The 14902-nt window shown below is 35.5% G+C and overlaps 1 protein-coding gene across 2 annotated transcripts; it reads right to left on the bottom strand.

Moving 5' to 3' along the window:
• Positions 1-1303: 1303 nt before the first annotated feature.
• Positions 1304-14422, bottom strand: LOC114418627 (LEAF RUST 10 DISEASE-RESISTANCE LOCUS RECEPTOR-LIKE PROTEIN KINASE-like 2.1). Of its 2 annotated transcripts, XM_028384072.1 has the most exons (3): positions 13616-14422; positions 3777-3809; positions 1304-3021 (listed from the first exon to the last, which is right to left on the bottom strand). In XM_028384072.1, exons 1-3 carry the CDS (start codon positions 14352-14354, stop codon positions 1913-1915), a joined length of 1881 nt encoding a protein of 626 aa, XP_028239873.1. In that variant the 5' UTR covers positions 14355-14422; the 3' UTR covers positions 1304-1912. The 2 variants fall into 2 exon arrangements, with proteins under 2 accessions (XP_028239873.1, XP_028239874.1); XM_028384073.1 differs by lacking the exon at positions 3777-3809.
• Between the last annotated feature and the right edge of the window lie 480 nt (positions 14423-14902).

Here is a 14902-nt window from a genome sequence, read left to right as displayed (position 1 = left end):
TTTTACAGTGTGTGTGGCAATTGGCAATATGGAGTTCCAATAACCAATGACATAACAATTTAGAAACACCCTGTAAAAATTATTATTTTCTTGATTAATTTCAATATCAAAACAGACCAGAACCTTACAAAAATTGAGATAAAAGCAAAGCTAGATGTCGGAATCTGTTTACTATAGATGGAACAACCTCTTCTACATGTAAACTAAATCAAAAGATGGCACAACCTGTTCTGTCACACACCCCTGAAATTGATAAAAAAAAAAAAAACTAGCATTAGAAATAATGCAATAGAATCTAGTTTTTGCTGTTTAAAATCAAAGATAACCTTTATAGTGTATATGGATGACGGAATTTAAAATTCTGAGAAATTTTGAATTCTAAAAATTTCAAATACTTCAATTGAAATTCTTTTATTTTTAAAATTTTATGTTTGGATAAAAAAATATTAAAATTGTGAGGGTGAAAGAAAATGAATGTAAAGAGAAGAGAAGATATGGTTGATATACTTCTAAAGAGAAGGATATTGATGTGGCATGGGAGTCGCAAGTGAATCGAGACACAACGACGTATAAAATCATACCCGACCACAACATTAAGTCAGCAGCGCAAGGCATGGCTCAGGCTCTCCACACCGGTGAGCACCTCTACCGCGTGATAGGTAACGACGACTGCTCCCTTGACTGGCGGGTGCGATTCTACGTGTCCCCTTACAACCGCACCTGATCGTCACTACGCAAACTCAGACGGCGTTTCTTGAAAAAGATGATCATCGGCGTAAGGAAAGAGTTGCGAGTTCGAGAATGAGAGGAAGGAGGTTATGAAAAAAATACACGAAACTATTTTGGAAGGTTTTTCTATCAAGAAGAGAATTTCAATTTCTCACCTTTTAGAAGAAAATTAAAATTTCACATTTTTAGTTGTTTAAAATTCAGTTTTAAAATTTCAAAATTTTAAATTCTTCATATAAAACATCTAAACAATAAATTTTAGATTAAAGAAATTTAAATTCTCTGATAAATTACTTTAAGATATTAAAGGAATTATAATATATACAAAAGCAAGAGAATGTCAGGGTGGACCATTACACTATACATGTGGAAAGCATCAAAGAAGGACCCAATTTTGTATAGAAATTTTGGTCTGCCCATCTTGCAGATCATGTGGAAGAGGCAACCACCCTTATGACAGTTTTTTCACTTACTTCAACCACTTCTGTTTCTCACATGAAAATGAAATGGTAGAAGGAAATAGACAAACAAATAGACATGGGATATGTACAAAGAGATGCATAAAGAGATGAAATAGGGTAATGATGTGACATGGTATTGATTTGTACCTCAGGATTTATATATTACAAATAGATAAATAGATTATAGCATAATTATGTCTGAGTGATCTATTTTACAAAATAACTTGCAAGATCTACCCGAAAGATAGCAAAGAACTAGTGGTAAATTCTGGCATCGATCTAGTGGGAAAAGAAAGAACAGGTTTTGCCACTTCTCAAGATCTACCGGGAAGATAGCTAAGAACTTGTAAATTCTGGAAGTCACAGTATATTGTTACCCGGAAGACAGCTAATAACTCTAAAAGGTACTAAAAATACAATTATTATAAGAAAAAGAAAAGAACTTCAAGACGAGAGACTATCAAGAAAGAGGAAGACACATTTGCTGCCACTTGTCCATCCTTTGTAACAGATTTCATCAGAGTCAACAACTTTGATCTCACCTACAGCAACAATAATATTTGGCCCTGACTCTTACATAGCACTAAGCATAGCACACAGTTTGGTCTAGCATTTGAATTCAATTTGTTTGCGTTTGCTTGACATCCACTTTGTTTCAAAATGAATTAAAAGTACAACATAGTCATGTTGAGTGATCTGTTTTACAAAATAATTTGAAAGATCTACCCAGATTGCAATGAACTAGTGGTAAATTCTGGAACCGATCTAGCTGGAGAAGAAAGAACAGATTTTGGGGGCATTTCAAGGGAATTCATGTTGCCTTCTAGCATCTCTATTACTTTGCTCATTGTTGGTCTATCTTGTGGAATTGTTTGAACACACCATAAACCCACTATAGTCATTTTCCTTGCTATCTCTGTTTCTTGTGTGGCTATCACCCCATCAGTTGTCAAATCTCTGCCCTGCTCTAGCCTTTTGTATATCCAATCTGGGAAGTACTCACTTGTTTGACTGGTTTCTGCATTAATATTCTTCTTCACTCCCACCATTTCTAGCAGCATCATTCCATAGCTGTAGACATCAGATTTGTGTGAAATTCCACCGAAGTGTTTGTTGCACACTTCTGGAGCTACATATCCTATTGTTCCCCTAGCATATGACAGGGAAACAATGCTATCTTTCCTGGGAAAAAGCTTTGCAAGCCCGAAATCTGATATCTTGGGACATAGATTCTCATCCAAAAGAATGTTATGTGGTTTTATGTCAAAATGTAAAATTCGAGTGTTGCAACCACTATGCAAGTACTCTAGTCCTCGGGCTATACCTATTGCAATTTGCCACAAATTATCCCAACTCAAGGATGCAGTGGTTTCCAGACCCTTATTGTAAATAAACTTGTCAAGGGAACCATTGGGCATAAACTCATAAATGAGAGCTTTTTTGCGTCCTTCCAAACTGAATCCAAGAAGTGTGACAATATTAACATGAGAAGTTCTACTGATGCTAGCAACCTCATTGATGAACTCTTCGCCATTTCCTTTGGATGCATTCAATATCTTTACAGCCACAGGGCAACCACTGAGTAGCTCTCCTTTGTATACAGCACCAAAACCACCTTCACCCAGTTTAACTTTGAAGGAGTTGGTCATTTTCTTAACTTCGGAAAATTTATATCTCTTCTGTGCTAGTGCTCCATGATGTTTTAAGAACGATTCTATACGTTGGTCATTCTTTAACGTAAACCAAAGTTTTACTTTTGTTGATGACATACATTTAGTACAGCAAATTATGATGCATATCATGAATCCTCCCATTACTCCAGTTGTGATAGCTGTGTTAAAAGATATATAGGAGAATTAGGGGACAAGAAATACTTGAATTCCTTTTATTTCTGGAAGTTAATATTTATCAGTTTAAAATGTATACAACAAACAAGACCCAAATAAATAAGAATATATAAAAACACGACGGTGAATTACCAGTGCTTGTAATTAAATTGAACCATAGATATGGTAAGAATAAGAAGACGGCAGTTAATTATGAGTTTTTTTTTTTTTTTGTTATTTTAAAGACAATTTTAGTTTTTCAATGGATATGAGGTTATTTCCAAACAAGTGTTCCTGACCGAATGCATCATGATATGCAAAGTAAAAGATGATCGTATGTTTGGTGACTTTTTTTTTCGAAAATTGAAAATATATTTTTGAAAAGATTTTTTAAATATTTTCATTATTAAAAAATTTTGAAAAAATAAAATAAACCAATTAATCCAAAACATGTAGATTTTTAAGATTGCCTATGTATCTCTCCGTTCTTTCTGTCAATTTTTTTTTTATCTCACTGTTCTTTCACTGTGGATAAATAAAAGATTTGTCAATTGTTTTTCATCTCATTTCTATTTTTTTTTCTTTGTATTTTTGTGTTTTTGTGTTTCTTTCTTGTTAGTCCCATATTTAATGAGTCGCTCTCTTAAATTTATAACTTTTATTGAGTTTTAATAATTGAGTGTTTGAAAGTACTCCTCCTTACGAGAAATAAAGACGCATAAAATAGCGAAAAAAGTTCAAGGAAGACTCTATCTATTACCTATAAGGAGTTTCACCTTCCAATTAATTTTTCCTGCAACAGTCAGCAGGGAAAGCAAAGATGGGTTAGCATTGTGCCAATTCAATGAAGATATTGTAGTTGAATATAACAAACATAAACATGTATATTTATGTACTTTCACCGAAGGCCTCATGAAGAAAGTACACGCTAATGGCTATGGCATGGTATCTGAAGAGAGGCACAATGGGAATTACCAATAACTGTATACTGCACTAACATCATACAATTTAAAAGTTAACCATAAAATATTTTGTTTTCTTTCAAATTAATGATATGACTAGGTTCTAACTGATGAAAAAATCATGACAATGAGACAATGAAATATACAAAATATCAAAGAATTACACAGTTGATTTTGTTACTGAGTCTACAAAAATACAAAATAGTTCATGGCTACATATTATGTAATCCAAATACACTTTGAAACAGTGAAACCATAATCATCTGACATGCAGAATTATAGATAGTTTAAGGCGAGTGTCGGACAGGTCAAAAGGAAAGGCAAAGATCTGGTATACTTTGGTTAGCATATTCTAAAATGGCATATTAGAATAGAAACTGAATTTGTACCTGAAAGAGGGAAATTGAAAATTAAACAACAAAAAAAAGAGGAAATAGAATTTGCACACAGAGAAGGGGGCCTGTGTGTTACGTGCGGCGGCTTGGTTGCTGAACTTCAAGGGTCAGCACCTCCAGAAGAAAAAGAAAGCTAAGGGGAGCAATCTGCTATTTCATTCATTCATTCATTCATGCCTCCAACAAGTGCCATTACACGGATATATATAGCTATGAAGGGGACAAGGCCCGACAAGCTCTAACAGAAAAGATAAAGCAAATCACAATATCCTAATAGCAAATATTTTATTATTGCACTACACATCTTCTAGAAGATGCGGTGCTAGCCTAAGGTTTGTTGGTTTGCGCTTTCCACGTACTGATGAATGCATGGGTCACAACTAACCATATTGGGCTGAGGTTGTTGCCTTCTGTTTGGGCCTTATACTTCATGCAGACCCTTAGCTTCCTGCAATACTATCCCTATCATTCCCGCCCTCATCGAAAACACCTTGTCCTCAAGGTGTTGGAGGATCAGCGCATTGGTTCCAAACGTGATACCGGGATCCCAAGGTTTATTTTGGGGAATTGCACCTGGTTTAGCAGTTGTGCAGAATGCAACGGTCATGTTGGAAGCGTGTATGCGGCCATGGCAGTCCCACAAGGAGGAACAATGCTGAAGAGCTTGGTGAAGGGAATGGTGGTGCGAACGAGATCGGACAAATGAAGAAAAGGCCTAGGGCGCGGGCCCAGCCAAGTTGTAGGCCACGACTGTATGGGTACCAAAGGCGGAAGTGGTGGCAGAGATGGCGGCGAAGGCGTTGTGACTAGCAGAGGTGGCGACGGAGGCGTCGTGGCTGGCGAAGGTGGCCTGGTCGTGAATGCAGTGAGCGTGGATGATGGAGTTGGCTTGAGCAGCAGAGGCGACGATGGAGTCTGCAGTGGAGTCGGCATGATGGTGGCTGGCGTCAGTTCCTGCGCCGGAAAGGAAGATGAAAAATGTGGAGTGGGATTGCGAGACAGTCGCTGAAGAAGGTTGCCGATGGTGGTGGCCAAGGTGTCAATGGAAGTGGCGAGGTTGTGTTGGCTGAGGGTAAGTTTGGCTAAGGCGGTCCTCAGCGGCAAACAAAAATTCAAGGTGGTGTGGTGGTTATGGAGGGGGGTAGTGGAGGGTTTCGTATGACGAGTAGGGTGGGTGGTGGTAGGCAGCCATGGAAGCTTCGTATGGTGAGTGGAAGCCATGGAAGGTGGTCATGGGAGCTCCGTACGGCGAGTGATAGCCATGGAAGGCAGCAATAGGAGCTCCGTACGGCAAGTGGCAGCCATGGAAGGCGGCCATGGGAGGTCAATGAAAGCACCAATGTTACGTGCGACGGCTTGGTTGCTGAACTTCGAGGGTTAACACCTCCAGAAGAAGAAGAAAGCTAAGGGGTGCAATCTGCTATTTCATTCATTCATTCATGCCTCCAGCAAGTGCCATTACACGGATATATATAGCTACGAAGGGGACAAGGCCCGACAAGCACTAACAGAAAAGATAAAGCGAATCACAATATCGTAATAGCAAATATTCTGTTATTACACTACACATCTTCTAGAAGATGCGGTGCTAGCCTAAGGTTTGTTGGTTTGCGCTTTCCACGTACTGATGAATGCATGGGTCATAACTAACCATATTGGGCTAAGGTTGTTTCCTTCTGTTTGGGCCTTATACTTCTTGTAGACCCTTAGCTTCCTACAATACTATCCCTATCAGCCTGCTAAACAAACAACAAAAGTATGATCACAATATTTCCAAATGTATTATTACCACTACCACAACTTTTTAAGTATGACTTATCCTTGCAGTTGCAGAGGAACTGATTGCCATCAGATCCACAACGTCCACCACTTTTCTCATGGTCCTGGCAATCAGGTGCAATCCAATTCAAAAGAGACCCCATCTTCAAAATCTCAGGGTAATTCATTCTCAATAAGCTTGTGAAATTAATAGCAGCATTCATGTTCAATGGCACATTAACCATAAACTGGCACTCATTCAAGGAATAGGTTTTGTGCTCCAGTGCCTCCTTATGAAAAACGTCCAAAGAATAATGTGTAGCATTTTTAGCACAATCTACTTCGAAAGTGGGGTAATTTTTAGGTTCTATGGAACAGTTGTAAAAGAAGGAGAGATTCCAATTTTCTGAACGGTAGGTAAATGGAGTTTGATAAAAGGTGTAATTATCTAAGGGAACAGGACACTTGTCCTCATAGACATCTATGTTGGCCACAGTAAATGAGAAGTTAGAGTAGCCACAAAATGATTCTTGTTCATAAGGAATCCAGAAAGGATACTTAATGGGTGGACCATTTCCACAATTTCTTGGTGTACAGGGCTCAAATTTTGGATTGGAAGATAGAACTCTGGTAGCCAAGAAGAAGATAGTAGTAATAATGCAAAGACAACATTGTTGAGGTGTATTGTAATGGAAGAAGATTTGAAGAGTCATTTGGTTGTGGAGATTTGAAAAGGATGAAGATAAGACAAGACAAAAAGAGAAATTGTGTGGAGCCTAAGGTAGGCATTTAGAGGAATATTTTTTTTTTGATTAAACGTTTAGAGAAAATTTCAAAGTGGTTGGCCGGTATTGTGGAAAATTTTCCATGAAAAAATGCTACTATTTTATAATTGTACGCGGTTTCACAGTATGACAAAGTGGTTAACAACAACCAACAGACGGTGAGTACCATCGTACGGAGCATGGGGATATGCTCTTTGCAATCCATTCTTACTCTTGCCCGCAACACCATTCACACATAAATCATGTCGTTTCCACACATAAATGCATGTTCTTTGAAAATGATGGCCACGATTCTCACCACCATATGAATCAATAAAAGCAAAACTCCTCCTACGAAACCACCACCCTCTTTCCTCTTTCTCCATGACCCTGTGCCTTCTTCTTACTTCCCCACACCAAACAAAAATACTAATCATGCAGAAAACACGTTGTATAGTATTTTCTAGTTCTTGCAAATAGAAATGAGTTAAGGAAGGTAGTAATTTCCAATGAATTAATGTTGAATAAGAAACAAAATTTATCATTGAAGTCAAATTATTGGCGTGCCACAGCAACCACAAAATGGCTAAAAGTGAAGCCACATGCCAAAATCATATGAAGATGGAAGTGATAGATGAGTCACCCTTTTGGGAATTTGAAATTCCTAAGTTCCACCCCAATCAGAGGAAAGTACCATTGTGATTTAACAAACATACAATACAAAAAGATAGTTAAATAGAAAGGTGCTATGTTTGCCATGTTTTGTGCTTTATGGACAATTGGAATTCATTGTTATAAGACATTTTTGGATCGTCCAAATGTTAATTAATTGTTCTTATAATTATTGAATATAATTGTAGGCGATTTGTGTGTATCATTGTTTTTATTTATATACCCAAAGATAATAGGTACTACTAATTGGTGCATATTTAATTACCAAATAATGTTAAGAGTTTTATTAGTATTATCATGTTTGTATGATGTGTGTTGTTGTATCACCCGAAGGAGAGCATCAACATATATTTATCGTTATCTGAATGAATCATATATCGTTATCTGTGTGTGTGTGTGTGTGTGTGTGTGTGTGTGTGTATGTGTGTGTGTGTGTGTGTGTGTGTGTGTGTGTGTGTGTGTGTGTGTGTGTGTGTGTGTGTGTGTGTGTGTGTGTGTGTGCTGGAACATTAATGAGTACATTGACCACCATGAAGTTTAATGGTTCACGTACTATGCATGAAAATATCATTGAAATGACCAACATGAAAGCAAGACTTAAGACTTTGGGAATGAATGTAAATGAGAATTTCCTTGTTCAGTTTATTTTGATTTCATTACCATCTGAATATGACCTGTTCCAAATGAGCTATAATACCATGGAAGATAAATGGAATGTGCATGAATTGCACAATATGTTAGTTCAGGAAGAAATGGGGCTTAAGAATCAAGGAAGTCACTCAGTCCATTATGTAAGTCACCAAGGGAATCAAGGAGCTGAAAATAAATTTATCAAGAAGCATAATAAAGGCAAAGGGCCATTAAAGATCAATGACGACTCTTTGCAAATCCAGAAGAAGGTATCAAAGGGCAATAATTACCAATTTTTGTCGGAAACCTGGACACTTCCAGAAGGATTGCCTAAAGCGTAAGTCTTGGTTCGAAAAGAAATGTGAGCTTAATGATCATGTATGTTTTGAATCAAACTTAACCGAAGTTCCTATAATACATGATGGATTGATTTTGGATGTATGACTCATGATTCTAATACTATGTAGGGATTACTTACAATCAAAATCATAAATCCAAATTAGAAGCTCGTCTTCATGGGTAATAGAGTGAAAGCTCTAATAGAAGCAGTCGAGACTTATCATTTAAAACTCGACACTAGACATCATTTAGATTTACTAGAAAATCTTTATGTACCTAGTTTATCTAGGGATTTAGTTTCATTATCTAAACTTGATGCTACTGGATACTATTTTAATTTTGGTAATGGATGTTTCAGTTTATTTAAGCATAATCATCTCATTGGTACTAGTGTTCTTTAAGATGATTTATATAAATTGAAATTAGATGATTTGTATGCTGGAACTGTTTTAACTCTGCATCATAATGTTGACACTAAACACAATTTAATGAATAAACGATCTGCTTTCTTGTGGCATACAGATTTAGGTCACATTTCCAGAGAAAGGATGGAAAGATTAATAAAGAATGGAATTCTTCCTGATCTAGATTTTATTGATCTGAATATTTGTGTGGATCAGGGAAAAAAAAACAAAATATACAATGAAAGGAGATACAAGAAGCACTCAGTTTCTTGAAATTGTGCATACTGATATTTGTGGACCTTTTGATGTTGATTCTTTCAGAAAGGAAAAATACTTTATTACCTTTATTAATGATTATTCACGTTACAGTTATGTCTACTTACTGCATGAGAAATCTTAAACAATGGATGCCTTAGAAATTTACTTGAATGAAATAGAAAGACAATTAGATAGAAAGGTGAAAGTTATTAAATCTGAAAGAGGTGGTGAGTATTACCGAAGATACAATGAAATTGAACAACACCTAGGCCCATTTGCTAAACCTCTTCAGAAATATGGCATTTGTGCACAATACACAATGCTTGGTACACCACAATAAAATGGTGTACCAGAAAGTCGTAATAGAACTTTAATGGATATGGTTAGGAGTATGTTAAGCAATTCAACTTTATTCGTATCTTTGTGATGTATGCCTTGAAAACTGCCATGTATTTGTCGAATAGGATTCCTAGCAAGGCAGTTCAAAAGACACCTTTTGAACTGTGGATGAATAGGACACCTAGTATAAGGCACTAGCATGTTTGGGGTTGCTAGACAGAAATAAGGATTTATAATTCACAAGAAAGAAAATTGGATGCAAGAACAATCAATTAATATTTCATTAGTTATCCAAAAAATTCAAAGGAGTATATGTTTTATAGTCCTAATCATAGTATGAGAATTGTCGAAACTGGAAATGTAAGGTTCATTGAAAATGGTGAAATCAATGGGAGTCCAATTTCACGAGATATGGAAATTAAAGAAGTTAGAGTGTAAGTCCATTTAGCTTGTGCTGATAGCAATAAAGTGATTGCTCATTTAGTTGTTGTTCAAAACAATAATGAAGAAGAGCAACACAATAATGAGTCCATGATACATACTAAACCTATTGTGGAAGAACCACAAGAAGTAGCATTAAAGAGGTCTCACAGAGAAAGAAGATCAACTATTTTGAATGACTATGTGGTATACCTACATGAAACAGAAACAGTTTTAAACATTAATAATAATGATCCAGTTTTGTTTCTACAAACTGTAAGTTATGATAATTCTGAAAAGTGGTTAAATGCCATGAATGAAGAGATAAATGTCATGTAAGTTTTGTTTAGGACCTTAAAGAATTGTCAAAGGATTGTAAGTGGGTCTTCAAAATTAAACGTGATTTTCATGGCAACCTTGAACATTATAAGACTAGACTTGTTGCCAAGGGATTTATTCAGAAAGATAACATTGAGAAACGTTTTCATCAGTATCATGAAAGGATCTTTTTAGGATTATCATGACATTAGTAGCCCATTATGACTTGGAGCTACATCAGATGAATGTGAAAACTGCATTTCTTAATGGAAATTTAGAGGAGATCGAATGTTTATATGGACCAACCAATGGGGTTTTCAGTTGAAAGAAAGGAACACATGGTGTGCAAGTTAAATAAATCAATATACAGTCTTAAGTAAGCTTCCTGCCAATGGTATTTGAGGTTTAATGATACCATTGCTTTCTTGAGATTTAAGGAAAATATTGTTGATCAGTGTATATATCTGAATGTCAGTGGGAGTAAGGTTATTTTTCTAATTTTGTATGTTGATGATATCTTGCTTGTAATTAATGATCTCTCTAGCAACTTTGAAGTGAAAGATATGGGTGAGGTAAGCTATGTTATGGGAATAGAAATCTTCTGTAATAGACCACAAGCATTGTTAGGCTTATCTCAGAAAGCATATATCAATAAAGTACAAGAGACATCCAAGATGGAAAGGTGTTCAACATTACATATTCCAATTTAGAAAGAGGACAAATTTAGTTTCACGCATTGTCCTAGAAATGACATGGAATGAAAAGAAATGAAAGCAATTGCGTATGCATCAGATGTTGTTGCATCTACCATGGAAGCTGAATTTGTAGCATGTTTTGAGACTACAATTCAGATTAATTGGCTGCAGAATTCTATTTTAGGGCTTGGAATTGTTGACAGTGTTGCCAAGCCGTTGAAAATATATTGTGATAACTCCACAACAATATTTTTTCTAGAAACAAAAAGTATTTTAAGGGTGCTAAGCATATGGAATTGAAGTACTTTGACATGAAAGAAGAAGTTTAGAAACAAAGAATGTCAATAGAACATATTAGCACAAACCTGATGATAACTGATCCTTTGACAAATAATAAATGTTCAGTCCATGTTGAGGTAGAAAAAAGAGAAAAAAAAAGAAAGTTATAGATATTGTCAATAGTGGCCTGGTCCAAGTCTTTTAGCATAGGAGAGTTAGTTTGTCTTTTTAAGTTTTAGCTAGAGAGTTGCTCATTTGTTCAAGAAACCTAAGGCTCAATGGGTTAGTGGGCTCGAAACTCCCCAAGAAATTAATACTAAGAGAGAAAAAGACGCATACACCATGTGGAACTGTTAGAACAAAGGATGAAAGTTTGAAAAAAAAAGAAAAAAAAAGCTTTAAGTCCCACATCGCTCAGGTTAAACACTTGAATAGTGTTTCACTCCCTATATATAGAGAGCTCATTTCTTCATTTTTCCTTGTCCCAGTTGAGAAGCATTTCCCCAACTTTTCTTTCTCCCTCCCATTTTTCAGCCGATGCATTTTCGAAAAACTTCTCCCTTTTTCTTTCTGTCGCTCTATAATTTCGGTTGGCTATAATAGTGACTTTTTAAGTCATAATTTCGGTTGGCTATAAAAGTGACTTTTTAAGTCATATTTTCGGTTTATAAGAGTGACTTTTTAAGTCATATTTTCGGTTGGTTATAATAGTAACTTTTCAAGTCATATTTTCGGGTGGCTTTAGAGTGACTTTTCAAGTCATACAAAAGGGTGTAATTCTAGAAAGGTTCCCTCAGTACAGTGGGAATCTTATACAGTGATCTGGGCTGTTTTATCCTGGGGACTTCGTGGTTGATAGTCTGCTTGCACAATTTTTGGCAATGCCACGAAACGTCTTAAAAAATGACATTGTCCGCGACTCAGCCAGTAATTTTTTCGGTTTGCCATAAACTATTGTTACAACAGGAATTCATATACACATTCAACTATTTACATTAAGTAAAGTTGAAATAGATCCGAGAAAAGCAATTCACAAAAGTTTCTCAAATGACTCTAGAATATAACATAAAACAATATTTTAATATGAAACTTTTTGTGCATGGACCCACGAAAAAGGGAAGAGAAATGAGTTCTCTGCATAACACTTCAAAGCCATCAGAGCTAATCCAATGTTTTCCTCCAACGGGTTAAAAATGCTTTTTTCGGTTTCTTAACTATGTGCTGCCAGTGAGCAATGCATCGTTGGAGTTGGAGTTGCCCTTACTTATTTTATGTACGTGGGAGAAAGATAGGAAAAAATGGAATAAAATAAAATGGTCTAATTTGAAGTCCTATTGAGTATTTTATTTTTAAAGAAAAATCAAATGTCTAAGAAATAGATTTCCTAGTTTAATTACCTACCAAAGTGAATAAGGCAATAGATTAGCAGCACTATACTATATGGTCTAACCATGAACCAAACAGTTAGATAGGTTGTTATGGTTTAGTCTCATAATCAAATTTTACAGTCAAATCAATTAGTAATAGTTAACTTTGCAAAAGATTTTTCTTCTTTTCAAGTGATGTATATAAATACTTCTCAACTAATTTGCTGTGCAATTAATAACTATATATCGAGAAGGAATTGAGTTTTGACAAGGTCAATGACATGAATTGGAAGATTCCGAATGGCAAGTGGAATTTAAAGAGATGCATCATTAATCATCTTCAACTCTTGGCATTAGGAAACCTCCAAGTTGATTTTTTTTTTAATGATAGAAAAAGGACAGAACATTGATTTGTATATATATATTTACAATCACTTGGGTACCTGTGTATTGTGCAATAATGAGAGTAAACACTAAAAAATATAAGTAAAATGAAATGAAAAAGAGAATTGATATATATATATATATATATATATATATATATATATATAATATGCCTAAAATTAATTTATTAAAAAATACACATTAAGATCAAAAGAGATTTTTAATGTTCACGTAACATATTTCTTTATAACTGATGTGACAAATTTTATATTTACACAATCTGTGGTCGACATGAATTACAATGGGATGAAACGGCCAGAAACCAACGAATACAATAATAAAATATCTTAAAAAGACATGGAAGAATTAAATTGGGATACTCTAAACTACACTTATTAACACAACGAAAAATCAGTCAATTAAAGCATCCAAAATGAACCAACACATCTAATCAAGCCATAGGAGTCAATCTAATCTACCTGTTGCAAGTATAATTAAATTCTAAATCTTAATAAAAGCAATGAATTGAGCAGAGTTGTGAATATGAGCAAAGATTTCAATAATATAAAAATCTACAATATTTTTTCAAAAGAGATTAAATGAGTTATCTTGTACCTTTTTTGCAACTTTTGGCTTCAGTTCTGCCTTCTGAGCATAAACACCTCGATTGCTTAGTGGCTTGGTCGAATCTGCAATAGCCATTAGACTCCTCGCACACTGCACAATCCTGAGCTCTCATCCAATCAAGCACGAATCCTTTCTGCATAGCATCACCAAAACCAGTGATCAAACCACTAATTTCAATCTCATCCTTCTTCACTGTCACCACAACATGCTCCTCACAGCGTCTAAGCCAATCATAGCCATTACTTTCAGCTTCATCCCCGGTCTTAAACACGTAAGACTGATACTTATCATGTTTCATGCACCCTATGTGCTGAATAGATGAAGGGTAAGAACTGCAGTTGAAATAGAAACTGAGGTTAAAATCTAATGAGCTGAAAGATAAAGGGAGATTGTGTAGGGAAACATTGTGTCGAGCCCTTGGACATGGTTGTCCCAACACATCTATGTCAATAAGTGTGATTGAATGATTATCATAGTTTATATCCGTGACTTGGTATCTGTTAGTTGGCAAAATCAAGATGGCTTGGTCATCCAAACATTCAAGGCCAAATTCAGGGTAACCGCAAAATTCTTGAACGTTGGTGTTGGATTTCTTCCAAAAAGGGTAGCTGATGTTGAGGTTACCACATTTAGAAGGTTCACATGTTGTTGATGTATTGAGGGTTTGAGCATGACATGTCACAAGGATGATGGACAGTGCAAAGAGGGTGCAAAAGGGTTTTGACATGGCTTAGTTACTCAGATACGCAAAGCTAATAGTACCAAGGGTGTTGATTATGAGTGAGGTGATGAAATTGATACTTGAATATATAGTTGTAAATTTTCTTCAATGTGATTAGGCAGTCAAAGAAAATTTTCTTAGGGATCTAATTCATTAATTAGAAATAGAAATTAAGGGGCGGTCCATGTGTAAGTGGGAAAAGAATATGCCATGCATGCCCAAGTGGCCCGGCAGCAAGGTGACGTATTATAACTCTTGGTACTTTATGAAGTTATTTTATAAAAAAAATTATTTGTGTACATACTATTTGATATTTTGGGAGTTAAGAAAATTAATATAAAAAATTGTTGGTACAATGAACGATATGAAGGGATAAGAAAAAAGAATTAGAGATAAATTATATGAATTGATAATATTATTCAAGGGTTATAAAGGAAAATATCAGGAAACGTTACTAGAAGTCAAAGTTGAATTCACACTTATAAGAAAAGGAGGAAAAACTGAGAACGGAAAAACCAAATCGTGAAGCTGTAAAGAAGGAACCACCTAATACT

This window comes from Glycine soja, chromosome 7, assembly GCF_004193775.1.
Source record: "Glycine soja cultivar W05 chromosome 7, ASM419377v2, whole genome shotgun sequence".
In the NCBI taxonomy this organism is placed as follows: Eukaryota; Viridiplantae; Streptophyta; class Magnoliopsida; order Fabales; family Fabaceae; genus Glycine; species Glycine soja.
Note: the sequence above shows the minus strand (reverse complement) of the source record. Positions and strands in the feature narration are given on the sequence as shown.

Excerpts from the sequence above, each read along its gene's own strand:
- LOC114418627 (XM_028384072.1), bottom strand. The coding sequence starts at position 14,354 with ATGTCAAAACCCTTTTGCACCCTCTTTGCACTGTCCATCATCCTTGTG. Across the intron at positions 3,810-13,615 it reads AGCCAAAAGTTGCAAAAAAG|GAAAAATTAATTGGAAGGTG; the intron begins GTACAAGATAAC and ends TGACTGTTGCAG. Across the intron at positions 3,022-3,776 it reads GAAGGTGAAACTCCTTATAG|CTATCACAACTGGAGTAATG; the intron begins GTAATAGATAGA and ends CTTTTAACACAG.